The sequence below is a fragment of the Mastomys coucha genome, unplaced genomic scaffold, assembly GCF_008632895.1.
Source record: "Mastomys coucha isolate ucsf_1 unplaced genomic scaffold, UCSF_Mcou_1 pScaffold5, whole genome shotgun sequence".
NCBI lineage: Eukaryota > Metazoa > Chordata > Mammalia > Rodentia > Muridae > Mastomys > Mastomys coucha.
The window spans coordinates 45,264,455-45,279,536 of NW_022196911.1; the positions used below are offsets into that span (position 1 = coordinate 45,264,455).

Genomic DNA, 15,082 nt, shown 5'->3' on the forward strand with positions numbered 1-15,082 from the left:
TCCCTAAGGAGCAGTTCATCGAGCTGTGTAAAACACTTTACAACATGTTTAGTGAAGACCCTATGGAACAGGACTTGTACCATGCCATCGCCACGGTGGCCAGCCTTCTGCTCCGCATTGGTGAGGTGGGGAAGAAGTTTTCAGCCCTGTCAACCAAGAAGCCCAAGGATGGTGCCCACAGTGGGGGTCACAACAGTACCACAGAAGAGGATGAGCCGCCCACACCCAAACTCCATCAGGACCCCACACAGGAATGTCAGCCACCAGCTGCAGGGGATCCACAGGCCAAAGCCAGTGGCAACATGCATATTGGGAGAGCATTGCAGGACAGTCATGTGACAGTGGAGGGAGGCAGCGGTGAGGGGCAGGGCTCTCCCTCCCTGCTTTTGTCTGATGATGAAACCAAAGATGACATGTCCATGTCCTCCTACTCAGTAGTCAGCACAGGCTCGCTGCAGTGTGAGGACCTCACAGAAGACACAGTGCTGGTGGGGGGAGAAGCCTGCAGCCCCACCACCACCCCACGGATGGGAGGCACTGTGGACACGGATTGGTGCATTTCCTTCGAGCAGATCCTCGCCTCCATCCTAACAGAGTCCGTGCTAGTGAACTTCTTTGAGAAGAGGGTAGACATTGGACTCAAGATCAAGGACCAAAAGAAAGTAGAGAGGCAGTTCAGCACCTCCAGTGACCACGAGCCCCCTGGGGTCTTGGGCTGAGCTGTGAAATAGAAGTTGGTCTCTGTCTCCTTCCTTTTTCCCTTGCTGTTTTCTCCTCACAGACACACCTGTTCTTGGAGCAGGGTGTCGCAGAAGCAAAGAAGGTCAGATCAGTGCAGACCCAGTTGCCTTACAGGGATTCCCTAGGCCAGGGTGACCTCTTTCTCCCTGCACTTGGTTACCTGGAGGACCTGCTTTGAGCCTCCTGTTCCCATAGCATTAGAGGCTTTTGGATCTGCCCCTGCCTGCTTCTTGCCTGTACCCTGTGCTGTGCACACACTACACTGGTTACTCCATCTATGGAAAGACCTACAGCCATGTGGCCTGACCACCAATTGTCATTTTGCCATGTACTTGTGCTCCAAAGGATGCAACCTTCTAGACACCCTCTGAAGTTCTTCAACCTGAACCTATGTCTTAGGACTGAGGAACGCAGGGGAACGTCTGTTGCATGGGTAGGAGCCTTGCACGGTACTTCTAACTTACGAGGTCTCCATCCCTTGCATCATTAACTTTGAAAGCACATCCCTCAGGTCCTTCTCTAGTGCCCTGCCCTCATTTTAGTTGGCTAAAAACCACACTGTGCTCAATGCCTTAATAAATCCCTGAAAGAAAAAGCACACTGTTTGCAGTGCTTCCATATGGCTCTGAACCACCGCCTCAGTCTGCCTTCTTCCCAAATCAGGTGTGTCACCTAGAAAGCATTGTGGGGGTTCAGGACACTTGGCTGCCCATTATAGGTGGGGGAATTACTAGACTTTCCTTGGTACACGGTAACTGTGGTCACAGGTCTTAGGCTCAGTGTCCAAAAGTGTGTGTCGTATAGTAGCTACATCCTCAGGCCTGAGTCATACCAAGTTGTTAGTCTTTTGGCTCAAGAAGCAGACACACATGGCCAGAGCAGGACTCAGCCATGGGTTAGCCCTGGCTGTTTAGCAGGCACAGAAGTGCATCATAAGCATCCATTTGCCCAAAAGCTGTTTTTGCTTCTACTAACAAACGGATCCTGGAACTTTTAAAAAATGTGATAACGCCAAGTGTGGTGGCATGTGTAGAATCCTGCCCTTGAGGATGAAGTAAGACAATTGTCTTGTTTGAGGCCAGCCTAGGCTACATGTTGAGATCCTGTGTCAAAAAGCCAAAATAAATAAGATGACAGGTATTATTTAAAAAAATACTTTAAAACTTGCTGATTCCCAGCACACATGTAAAAGCTGGGCATGGTCATGCCCATCTGTACCCCAGTGCTGGTGACCAGAGATGGGCAGCCTGAGAGACCCTGCCTCAAGGGAATAACGAAGAGTGGTGAAATGGGACATGCTGCTCTCTATCCACACCACCACACAGATAATAAAATTTCAAAAAAGAAAATTATTTTGTTTGTTCAAACTACAAAACGGTGACTTCTAGGAAACTTGCTGAGTTACCATCCAAACACAATTCTGGATCGTCTCTATCAGCCCAGGAAACCCCTTAGATCCATATATAGTAAAGTCTTGTTCCCATTCCCAGCGCCAGGAAACCACTAATCTGTTGTTTTGAAAACAAAATCCCAAACATTTGATTTTACCAAATGAAGACTCAGGAGCCAGACACAGTGGTGAAAGCCTGCTAGTTCAGAGAAGGACGGGGAAAGTACCCAACTGACCTTCAACCCACACCCCAGAAGGAAAAAAAAAAAATTTCTCCACACTGTCTTAAAAACCTTTCTCTCCTCCCTATTTCCTGTGTGTCTCTCTATCCATCCTCCTGACTTCCTCTTACTCTCTATGGTTTTTTCCTATTTTCACTCACTGTCAACAGATTGCTTGTTTGGCCTCTTTACCTATGGTTGACTTTATTCAGTCTTGTTTGCAATAAACAGCTCTTGGATTAAAGGTGTGTGCTAGGGCTGAGCCACACCACAACTAGGAGCAGATTTTTCCAGTATACAATCTCCTAGTGTGATCAAATATCATGCAACACTCTTGGATTAAAAGTGTGAACTAGGGCTAAACCACACTAGAGACAGGTTTTTCCAATATACGCTCTTGGGGTTCATAGTATGATCCTTCAACACCAATCTTGTAAAGTTTATGGTTTTAAATACCAATTAAGCCAGGTGGTGGTGGAGCATGCCTTTTATCTCAGCACTCAGGTGGCAAGAAGAAGAAGAAGAAGAAGAAGAAGAAGAAGAAGAAGAAGAAGAAGAAGAAGAAGAAGAAGAAGAAGAAGAAGAAGAAGAAGAAGAAGAGGAAAAGAGGCCAGCCTGGGGGTATGCTTTAATCTCAGGTCTCAGGAGGAAGGGACAGGACTCTTGTGACTCAACCACTAAGCCCTAGAATGACTTTGTTTATTTTTGAAATATTTACTTATTTTATGAGTGTTTGCCTGCACGTATATTTACCATGTTCATGCCTAGCACCCATGGAGTTACAGATGCTAGGAGTTGAACACGGGCCCTCTGCAAGAACAGTTAATTTTTTTTTTTTTTTTTTTTTTTTTGGTTTTTCGAGACAGGGTTTCTCTGTGTAGTCCTGGCTGTCCTGGAACTCACTCTGTAGACCAGGCTGGCCTCGAACTCAGATATCCGCCTGCATCTGCCTCCCAAGTGCTGGTATTAAAGGCGTGCGCCACCACCGCCGGGCTAAGAACAGTTAAATTTAAAGCCAGTCAGCTACAGCTACATAGTAAGAACCTACCTGTCTCTAAAAAATGTCTTTAATTTATATATTTGTGTAAGTGTATTCCATGTGTGGGGTGCCCAAAGAAGCCAGAAAAGGGTATCAGATTCCCTTGAACTGAAGCCATGGTTGTTTTGTAAGGGGCTGGACATGGGTGCTGGAAAACCAGTTGCAATCCTTTGAAAGAGCAGCAGCAAGTCCTCTTAACTGCTAAGCTATTTCTCCAACACTAGAATGACTTGATATAGTTTTGCTGTTGGTTTGGTTTGGTTTGGTTTTTTCAGACAGGGTCTCTCTGTGCAGCCCTGGCTGTCTCAAACTCACGGAGATCCGCCTGCCTCTGCCTCCCCAGTGCTGGGATTAAAGGTGCCCCACTACATTCCACTAATTTGACATAGCATTGAATAAAAGTATAAAGGGGAAATTCCACACTATGAAATTCCTCCCCACAAAACAAAAATCAGTTTCTAAGTGGGTCAGAATGGCAATTTAGTGATTAGTCATGTTCAGTTCAGTTCAGGAATAGACTGATGGGGTTCGGGCCCCGGCGGACGCGTCTGCAGACACCAGGCACAAACAGTTCCACGTGTAAGAGGTTTAATTGGAAGGGGGTAGAGGGGTAGCGGCGCAGGAAGAGGGTGGAGAGAAGAAAAAAGAGAGATGGAGGAGAGTACATATATATATATATATATACATATATATATATGTATATATATATATATATATATATATATGTCGTGACGTAGTAGGTCCAGGTAAAGGTGGGAGCTGAACCCAATGGATTCTGGGAATATGGTGGCCGTTGCCTTGGCGACAGGTCTGTGGACCCGCCCATATCTGCCGCCATTTCTGGATGCTAACATAGACAACTGGATTAAAGAGAAAGTCCAGCTTTTCAATGACTGCCTCAAAGAAATGACACACGGAGGAAATGTTTGGAATGCAAAAATGGTTAATTCTACTTCAATACAAATTAAGTTGAGTTCACACATCCACCACAAAAAACATATATATAACTGAGTTGAAACTTGGGGAAAATAGCTTCCCATCCTCCTTCATAAACTCGCATCCTGTCAACAACACTCTCCTGCAGCATCACCTAAAATTAAGTCTCCTTTCTAAATTTAGACTATACTCAACAGTTACACCTGTTTTACACATATTATAGGCACATATATTGATGCATGCGGGAGAACATGCAGGATTCTGTGTGTCTTTTGTGAAGTTGGGTCACCTCAATTAATATTATTCTTTCGGGATCCATCCATTTTCCTATAATGTTGATTGTCTTATATCAGACTCTGGAGGGGAAGAGGACCTTTAACTTGTTGTTTTCCTGCTTCTGGCTTGTGAATGCTGAGATCTCAAACAACAGCTTTAATTCAAAACAAAACAAAATCAGGATAGTTTATAATGTCTGGCATGCATAGATGTCCTGGCTGTAGAAAAGCAGGGTTCTGCTGGGGGTCAGAGAGCCAAAAGAGCCAAAGCAAAGGGCCAGCGGGCCCAAATATGTAGGACAAGGGTTGAAGTTTGTTGTTTTATTGCTTGGCAGGGGATAGGCGGCGGAGTTGGGAGGCTGGAGGGGCGAGCAGTGACCATCGAGACGGTAGGCTAGAGTGACTCAAGAGCCTGCAAGGGCGGGGCCGACTCGGCCAGAGAAGAGCTGAGAGCTGCACTAGGGCATGCGAGGTGGTGCTGGGCCTAGAGGGGCCGGAACCGTCGCAGGGTGGGCGGAGCCTGGGCGGGAACGCAGAGCGGGAGCTCACGGCGGGAGACTGAGGCCCGAATGGCGCCGGCTCAGCAGTCTCGGGTTCTACGGTGCTGCAGCTGCCACATCTTTCAGGCGCATCAGGTGGGGTGGGCGTCTGCCTCACCCTCTTTCTTAGCAGGATGGTGGGCGAGATATGGCGGGCCGCCTCATATGGCCATGGGAAGTGTCAGTGACGAGGCTGAAGGCAGTGCTGCATTGCTGTCACCCCAGGACATGCCTCTGGCCATTTCGTTTGTGTTTATTTGTTGTTGGTGCTGAGGGTTCTGCTCAGGGCTCTGGGCGCGCTCTTCCACCGAGCTACCACCCAGCCCGGTGTGTATCGGCTTTCTGCATGGTCGTGGTAGAATCCATAGTTTCTTCTGAGGCGGCTTCCATTGGATTCTAGCAAAATGGTCATGTTGAAGAGTAGCGTCCTCTGCAGAACCTAGCCCATCATTTCACCCAGGGTCTCTTCTCAGTTTTATTACACTGAATGGAGAGCTTTAAAAGCCCTAGAGTTGGGGTGTTTGCTTAACATTCACACAGCCTAAAAATAGGCTAGGCTTGGCAATGACTGACTGAAGTTAGGAGGGCTTAGCGAGTTTGAGGCCAACCAGGGAAACAATAGACCCTGTCTCAAAACAAGCAAAACTGAAGAGTGTATAAGCAGTTTGGACTCCGTTTTGATATTTCCCTGGGTGGGTCCAGATATCACTTAGTGCCACTGCCTGCAGCTTTATCTGCGAGGTTAATAGTTAACCTCCTACCCCCTGCTCATTTGAGCCAGTGCAACCCATAAATGGTTAAACGGGATAGTGGTTGGTGTTTGTTTGAGAGGCTTTGTTTCATGTCAGGCTGGCTCCAGGCTCTAGAGCCTCCTGCCTCAACCATATTGGGCAACTTTTGAGCAGTATCCCCAACCCACATGGTAGTCTTGGTGGTAGTGGTTTTATTGATTTAGGGGGTGGGATTTGGTTTGGTTTTGAGGGTGTTTCCAAGACATAATTTCAGTACTTACCTTAGATTGACCTAATTCCCCCATTTCCTGAGAACTTGTATCTATGATCCCATGCCATGTTGGTCACCACAGCTTTATGAATCAACCCAGATCTCTTTCTATAGTTAAGCATAATCTTTCATGACATTTCTTCAAGGAGCTTTTGTATCTTTATGAATGTTTGCCTGCATGTATGCCTGCATCCCGTGCAACCTGGTACCCACAGAAGCCAGAGGAGGGTCTTGGATCTCCTGGAGTTAGTTAAAGTCAGTTGTGAGCTGACACATCGGTGCTAGGAACTGAACTTAGGTCCTTTAGAAGAACAGCCAGTTCTATTTATTTATTTAGAGACAGAGTTTCTCTGTGTAGCTCTGGCTGTCCTGGAACTCACTGTAGACCAGGCTGGCCTTGAACTCAGAAATCTGCCTGTCTCTACCTCCCAAGTGCTGGGATTAAAGGCATGCGCCACCACCGCCTGGCACAGACACTTCTCTTAACCACCAAACCACTTCCCTGATAGACTAGCTGCCACTCAGACATATCCGCAGTTCTGGAATCTCAGCCTCTCCCTCTCCCTCTCCCTCTCCTTCTCTCTGTCTTTCCCCCCTCCCTCCCTTTCCCTCTCCCTCTGTGTGTGTGTGTCTCTTATATGTATGTTTGATGCAGTTGAGCATATGGAAGCCAGAATCTCTGTTATTCCACCTTATTTCTCTGGAACAGCGTCTGTCACTGAACCTGGAGCTAGGCTGGCAGCCAGCAATCCCCATTGATCCCATTTTCACCTCCAACGGTCCTGTGAACACAGGCTCACATGGCTAGGTTCACTTTTCCACGTGGCTACTGAAATCTGACCCTAGGCCCTCATGTTTGCTCAGCAAATATACTTTTACCCACTGAAATATCTCTCTAGCCTCTGTCTCTGTCTCTGTCTCTTTCTCTCTCTGTCTCTCTCTGACCCTGGGATGGCAAAACTCCAACTGGATGTTGTTTCATACAAAATGGCCAGTCTTCCGAGCACCCACCTATTGAATAGTCCATCCCTTCCTGCCTCATCTAAAGGTTGCCTTCAGGGCTGGGGGTATAGCTGAGTTACTTCTGATTCAGATCTACCTGCCACACGAAGTTGTTTGAACTATAATTTCCAATATTTCATTGTAGGTGAAGAAGAGTCTCAAATGGACATGCAAGGCTTGTGGAGAGAAGCAGTCTTTTGTGCGGGTAAGTACTGAGAAAAAAGTAAAAGGCTCAGCTCCCTTCTTATAGCCAGAATCCTTTTCTCTCACAGTTCACCCTCGAGAGCCACTGCACCCTGGGTCCCTTCCTCCCAGATTGTCCGTGGAGCAGTCCCTGCACGGGGCCTGTCCTTTACTCTTTTGTTCAACAAAAGTACCTTCAGCATGTTAGGCACAGGGAGACAGTAGAAAGTAGGAACATTGTAAGGGTTGGGCTTGCAGATGTGCTTCTGTGGAGGAGAAATAATTCACACGTACACACACACACACACACACACACACACACACACACGTTTCAAACGAGATGAGCGTCTTGAAAACGGGTGTGTAAGAAGGGAGCAGGATTGCCTGAAGAGTCTCGTCGGTGATTAGGAATGCTTGCTGCTCTCGCAGATGACCAGGGTGTGTTTCTCAGCGTCAGCCCACACTGGGCAGTACACAACCATCTGTACTCACAGAATGCCAAACCTAACTAGGAGTGGGCAGCAGTGTGGTGGTGGAGGCAGAGGTGAGGGGTATGAGAGGGAGCAGCCTCAGAAGTAGAGGCACGTGGGAGCACTTTACTGTCATGTAGCCAGCAGCACATTTCTCCAAATCTCTACATACCAGCTGACCTAAGTAACTATTTGACAGCACATATTGCCCAAATCCTGCTCTTTCTTTGGTTTGTCCCTTGCCTGTTCCTCACTGATACTTCATTCTTTGTCTCCCATCATCCCTCCCGCAGCCACAGGGACTTTCTAACCTTGAAACGAATCCTCTCCTCCCAGGAACCTGTGCTCATTGATGGGGCTCAATTTGGTTTCCTGCTGGAAGCTGAGTATTCATGTGGGTGTTCTCCAACCCACCCTGAGAGTTCCATGGGAATAAGAGCTTTCTTGTTTTATGTACTGATGGGCCTTCAATACCCAGTATAGTACCCTGTCCACAGCGAGTGCTCAACATCAGCTTCTATTAGATGAGAGGATAGATAACCAGTCCCACATTGGTGAGATTCGATTGTCATTTTTATTGTGATTTACAACTCTGTGGTAAAACTTTTCATTTACTTTTTCTTCAGTGCTGGGGTTGAAGCCAGGGCTTCATGCATGCTAGACTAGCACTCTGCCACAAAGCTATATGTAGAGGAATTTTAATCCAGTAACATCCAAAGACCTTTTAAGTCTCTGTACTCTGGCCAGAATGCAGACATGCTTTTAGTATACAACATTAATCCCAAACAATGAAGGTAAAGTTGATTTGTAGACAGAAGCCCCCATGTTTGAATATGATGTCTAATTCTGAGGCAAAGTGATGAATCAGAGAAAGATTTGACAGAACAAGATCTGCCCAACTCTCCCAAGAACGGAGAGGAGAGAGGGGCAGCATAAGAGGGAGGAGCGCAGAGGGAGAGAGGGGGAGCCACTTTTACTGGGACAGTTGTACAGAGACAGGTTGCAGAGAGAGAACAAGCTAAACAAAGATGAAGACAGAGAATGAGAAGGAGCCAGAAGATTAGAGCAGATTGCCAAAGTTATTATGAGGCCAAGCAGAGTAATTCAGTCAGAAGCTGAGAGAAGCCAGTTTGAGCTAGAACAGCTGAGTTGAACCAGCCAGCCAGAGATCAGTAAGAACAAGAAAGGGTGAGCTTATTCAGCATAAGTCTCAGAGGCTGAAAGCATTCTAGGCCTTTATTAGATTGTATGGAGGCTAGCAGCTTCCAGGACTAAGCCTACATTAGCAGATAGAGGCAGTAAGCCTTGGAGACATACTACAGAAGGATAAGTTACATTTACAGCTATATCCTCTGCACCTGCAGGGAACTGCCTCTTTGTTCACTTGATTAACTATGTACTATTTCCTTAGGACAGAGTCCTAAATCTGCATTATTGTTTTTGTTTGTTTGTTTTGTTTTTGTTTTTTGGTTTTTTTTTTTGGTTTTTCCGAGACAGAGTTTCTCTGTGTAGCCCTGGCTGTCCTGGAACTCACTCTGTAGACCAGGCTGGCCTCGAACTCAAAAATCCGCCTGCCTCTGCCTCCCAAGTGCTGGGATTAAAGGCGTGCGCCACCACCGCCCGGCTTGCATTATTGTTAAGAAAGTTATCTTTCCAGGAAGAGTCACTTAGTTGAAGTGTCATGCAGAAACTCTTTGGGAGTGCTCATCTAGAATTCAGGAGGCCCTGAGCACAATCTCCAAACAGTTGAAAAACTGGATGTGGAGGTACATCCCTATCATCCCAGCACTTAGAAAGCAGAGAGCAGAAGGACAAGAGTTAAGGGTGGAGGGGCAGCTGAGATGGTGCTGCTGTTGAGAGCACTGAGCATGGTGGATTACAGTCATTCATAACTGCAGTCCCAGGGGATCTAATGCCGCCTTCTGACCTCTGAGAGCACCAAGCACATATGTGGTACATAGACACTCATGCAGACAAAATACTCACATGTAAAATACAATGAATAAATTTAATTTTAGAGGAAAAAAGATTCAAGATCATTCCCAACTACATAGAAAGTTTCAGGTTAGCCTGGGATAAATGAGACCTTGTTTCAATAAAAGGGAAAAATGTTGTTGTTGTTGTTGTTATTCTTTTAGAATGACTTCAGCTCAGATCAAATGATTGGATCTCTGCTGGGTGGTGGTGGCGCACGCCTTTAATCCCAGCACTTGGGAGGCAGAGGCAGGCAGATTTCTGAGTTCCAGGACAGCCAGGGCTATACAGAGAAACCCCGTTTCGAAAAAAAGAAAAAAAGAAAAAAGATTGGATCTCTGTGAGTTTGAGGCCAGCCTGGACTACTGAGTGAATTCCAGACAGACAGCAAACCCTCTTGAAAAAGAAAAAGAAGGTCAGAAAGGTGATTCGTGTCAGGAAAAACAGAACTTTGCCCTGAGTCCTTGAACAGTGACTCTCTAATTGAGAATCCAGCCAGACATAATGACATATACCTGCCATGCTGCATTCAGGACACTAAAGCACATTTATAAGTTTAAGACCTACTGTTGATGCTCACTGTGCATCCCCCCAACCCCAATCCAACCTAGTCTGGCATCACCCTGTCCCCAGCTCTCAGGCTGTCTGGTGGCCTTTCCTGTTTCTCCCTTCAGCACACAGGATCACGCCCTTGAGGGGACCTTCAGAACCACACCCTCAGTCCAGTGGGCTAGGCAGTTCCAATCATGGAGTCCTGGGAGAAGCAATGTGATTAACACATATCCATTTCTGTGCCAGTCAACTTCCAAGATAGGAGCTGCCTCAGCTCGGTAGATCTGAGTGCCCATGTAGTGATTGCTACTGTGTGCTGCTTAAATTCTTCAGGAAGACAGGCTTCACCTGTGGTGCCTGTGGAGTGGTGTTTGCTTATGGTTGTCGGGCAGCTTAACATCAAGAAGTTGTTCCTGTGGGCGGTGGTGGTGCACACCTTTAATCCCAGCACTTGGGAGGCAGAGGTCAGCCTGGTCTACAGGTCTACAGAGTGAATTCCAGGACAGCCAGGGCTACACAGAAAAACCCTGTCTGGAAAAACCAAAAAAAAAAAAAAAAAATTGTTCCTGTCTCTCTAGAGAGGACACTGAGGTGTGTGAGAGGAGGTGATGACATTTTATTATTCAGTAAAGCTTATTCAGATTTATCCAGATGCCTCTAGCTAAAGGAGCAAGAACACTGGGGACCTCCCAGGAGGCTTTTAGGGCCAGGCTCAGAAGTAGCTGACATTGTAAGAGAAAGCTAGTGTCAAACCCTCACTTACCCCAAACCAGAGAATGAAGTCTAGTTTTGTGTCTCCATCAAGGAGGATGTGCCTCAGTATGCAGCAGAAAGCTTACCCCCACTGTTAAACCAGATACAGGTTATCAGTCTTCTTTAATCCTGCCATCCCCTGTGCCCAACTCTTACTGCTGTCACTTGAACATACAGCAGACAGAATCACACTCTCTACTAGGCTATGGCTGCTGTGACCAGTCAGTGACCTCCATGTTGCTAAACAGCTGAGTTCACAGTCCTCACATGACAACTTACTGGCAGCATTTGTCATGGGTTGTAACTTCACCTCCTTAAAACATTTCCTCTTGGACTTCCAGCTTGTCTGCTCCTAGCTTCCTGGCTGTTGTTTCAGTCTTCTCACTGGCCTCCTCACCGCTCCCTACCCCCAACTTCCAAACGCTGAAGTTCTTTAGCTGCACTCCCTTAGGGAGAGAACATTCCCCACAAGATTGGACTGAAGCTCATTGGGAGAACCTGGTATGCAGAGTCAAGGTATCCTGAGGATCCCAGGCCTTTCCTCAGGCTCCTGGGCACTTCTCCACTCATCTGTCTCCTGTCTACTTGGTTCCTTCACTCCCCAGCACCTCAAATTTGAAAAATGGGACCCCTGACCTCATGAAGCTGCTGATTGATTTCATAGTTGCCCCAAGCCTTCAGTGTCAAGGTCTTTCTCTTTGGACTGAAGCCCTTGCCATCACCCTTAACTCCTATCTTCATTTACATTCTTCACCAAACCTTGGCCTCTTCCTATTCTGTATGCAGTAGCTCCTTAACTCACCCACCTAGTTCTATCATCAAGTCTCTTCCCAACACTGCAACCACAGGGATCCTCTGAAAACATTGTCTTAGAAAGGACATGGTGGGTGGCTGGAGAGATGGCTCAGGGGTTAAGAGCACTGACTGTTCTTCCAAAGGTCCTGAGTTCAATTCCCAGCAACCACATGGTGGCTCACAACCATCTATAATGGGATCTGATGCCCTTCTCTGGTATATCTGAGGAGAACCACAATGTACTCACATACATAGAATAAATGAGTAAATGAATAAATAAAAGAAATTTGTAACTGTAAACTTTCAAAGGAAAGAAAGAAAGGAAAGAAAGGACATGGTGGCACACAGCTGCATTCTGGTGCTCAGGAGGTAGAGAAACAGGGTCACCCTCAGTCAGGAGAAGGTCAAAGCAAGCCTAAAATACATGAGTCTATTTCAAAAAAGAAAAAGATACAAAGAAAAGGTGCTGGGCTGTGTCATTGCTCTGTTCAGAACTCTCCCGGTGCCTAAGTTTCTTTTGCGCCTAAGTTTCTTTTTTGTGAGGGAGAGTGCAGACTGAAAATATGGAGTCTTTGGTTCAAATGGCAGGGGAAGAAGGGGAAGAAAACACTACAGGCAGAAACCGTGTGTGGTTTTTCTTTCCTGAAGGAATGGATTAATGGAAAATGAAGCCAGGGTCTTGCATATGCTACATATGTTTCACCCCTGAACTAGCACTCAGCCATAAGCCTTCTCGTTAATGTCTTTTTTTCCCAACGCAACCATTCAGATCACTTGTTGCAGGATATTTGATCACACTGTGAATGCCAAGATTGTGTATGGAGGCTAGAAACTTCCAGGACTAGTCCTAGGTTAGCAGACAGACAGTAAGCTTTGAAGACAACAATTGTGTCAGGAAGATAAAAGTTACCGTTCACAGTGGATACCATGAATTTTGCTGCTTGCCTTTCTATTGTGCAGTGCCAATTTGAAACACAAATGAGAACACTTAGTACACATCATCAAAATTACACAATTCATCATTCACAACTCATCTGTGCCTGAATAGTGGACGGGCGATGTAGATTAAAATCAGCTGTTTTTTTTTTTTTTTTTTAATCTGGTTTTGTTTGAGATGACAAAGCTTCCTGTGTACTCCAGGCTACCCTCAGCCCTGTAGCAGTCCTCCTGTCTCTGGTTCTGAGTGGTAGAGTTAAAATCATGTGCTGCCATGTTCTGTTTGCACTCAGCCATTCTTACCTTACCTTCTTGGTTCCTGATCCAGATGGAAAGCCTGACTTCCTGGGCCACAGTGCACCCACCTTGCACTAGCTTCCTGGGCTGCAGTGCGCCCACCTTGCATTGGCCTCCTGGACTGCAGGGCCACCCACCTTGCACTGGCCTCCTGGGCTGTAGTGTGCCCATCTTGCACTGGCCTCCTGGGCTGCAGTGTACCCACCTTGCACTGGCCTCCTGGGCTGCAGTGCCACCCACCTTGCACTGGCCTCCTGGGCTGCAGTGCACCCACCTTGCACTGGCCTCCTGGGCTGCAGTGCACCCACCTTGCACTGGCCTCCTGGGCTGCAGTGCCACCCACCTTGCACTGGCCTCCTGGGCTGCAGTGCGCCCACCTTGCACTGGCCTCCTGGGCTGCAGTGCCACCCACCTTGCACTGGCCTCCTGGGCTGCAGTGTGCCCACCTTGCACTGGCCTCCTGGGCTGCAGTGCGCCCACCTTGCACTGGCCTCCTGGGCTGCAGTGCACCCACCTTGCAGTGTGGACATCACATACAAAGTATACTTGGCCTCACTGCTCTTTCATACACCAAGAGTCCATAGGAGTTCTCTGCCCAGCATGCATTGAGAACTCTGTCTGCAGATAGGGTGGCAGGGAAAAGTAGACACTTAGAGCAGATATACTCTGCTCACAAACACGTCCTCTTGTTCTGTTGGACTTCCTCTGTAGCCAAAAGTTCAACATTCAAATCTCAGCCATCCCTCAGCACCCATGGGGCCCTCTATAGAGTGTAACATCTGCATAGCCTGCAGCTTTCTTGAGCAGTGATGAGTGGGATTATTACCCAGAGGGTACACACACTATCCTCCTGCCTTAGCTTCCAAAGTAACAGAGACTTACAGACACATTCTACCACCTTTCTTGTACTGTTTTGTTGTTGTTGTTTAGACACAGGGTCTCTCTACACACCCTTGGCTGTCCACATGCTTCTGCCTCCCAAATGCTGGCTTTAGAGGCATGTGTCCCTACTCCCATAGTTTAAATCATCTCTAAGTGACTTGTTTTGGTTTTTTAAAGATTTATTTATTTATTTATTATATGTAACTACACTGAAGCTGTCCCCAGATACTCCAGAAGAGGGCGTCATTTTGTTACAGATGGTTGTGAGCCACCATGTGGTTGCTGGGATTTGAACTCAGGACCTTTGAAAGAGCAGTCAGGCTCTTAACCGCTGAGCCATCTCTCCAGCCCCCAGATTTATTTATCATTATACGTAAGTGCCACGCAAACTTTGCCTGACAGCAGTATTTGAGGTGAAAGCTTCAAGGAAGCCAGTCTCCTGCCCCTACATTGTCTCCTGGCACCCCTAACTCAGAGGTAGCCCAAATATGTCCTTGCAAACTCGCATGCTAGGTGCCCACCAAGATATGATTTATTAAAAGCTAGACAAAATTGGACATTGCTCTCTGACCTTTACCAATGTTCCAACATCTTAGCCAAACCCTGGCTTGGAATTTCGCGAAGAATGTTACCCATCGCAGGGCAGTGGTGGCGCACGCCTTTAATCCCAGCACTTGGGAGGCAGAGGCAGGCGGATTTCTGAGTTCTAGGCCAGCCTGGTCTGCAGAGTGAGTTCCAGGACAGCCAGGGCTACACAGAGAAACCCTGTCTCAAAAAACCAAAAAAAAACAAAAAAAAAAACAAAAAAACAAAACAAAACAAAAAAAAGAATGTTACCCATCCAGACTAATTGCACCTGGCATTGTTAGGGAAATAATGAAGGGAATGGGGCATTGAAGCTTACAGAATGGGAGACTTATCCCAGGGCAAGGTCTAGTAGAATCCTCATTCTCAGTCAAGTACTATCAGCAGAACCACTCCTTGGAATTAGCAAGAGACATATTTCTACTTGCCCAGAAGATTAGCATAGTGGGCGTTTTACTAAGGATGGGTGGAACCTTGAGCTGAGAGAGAGAGAGAGAGATAGAGAGAGAT

At 46.9% G+C, this 15,082-nt stretch overlaps 2 protein-coding genes across 3 annotated transcripts in view; both read left to right on the forward strand.

The window, feature by feature from the left end:
* Positions 1–2,090, forward strand: part of Tbc1d9b (TBC1 domain family member 9B) — a 40,723-nt gene extending 38,633 nt beyond the window's left edge. For both annotated transcript variants that reach the window (XM_031351008.1, XM_031351009.1), the window contains one exon: positions 9–2,090. In XM_031351008.1, the coding sequence (XP_031206868.1) occupies positions 9–719 (711 nt within the window). In that variant the 3' untranslated portion in view covers positions 720–2,090. The remainder of the gene's footprint in view (positions 1–8) is intronic.
* Positions 2,091–5,099: 3,009 nt separating this feature from the next.
* The window catches only part of Mrnip (MRN complex interacting protein), a 32,223-nt gene continuing 22,240 nt past the window's right edge, over positions 5,100–15,082 (forward strand). Inside the window, exons 1-2 of the mRNA XM_031351289.1 lie at positions 5,100–5,237; positions 7,291–7,350. Coding sequence (XP_031207149.1) covers positions 5,172–5,237; positions 7,291–7,350 — 126 coding nt within the window. The 5' untranslated portion in view covers positions 5,100–5,171. The remainder of the gene's footprint in view (positions 5,238–7,290; positions 7,351–15,082) is intronic.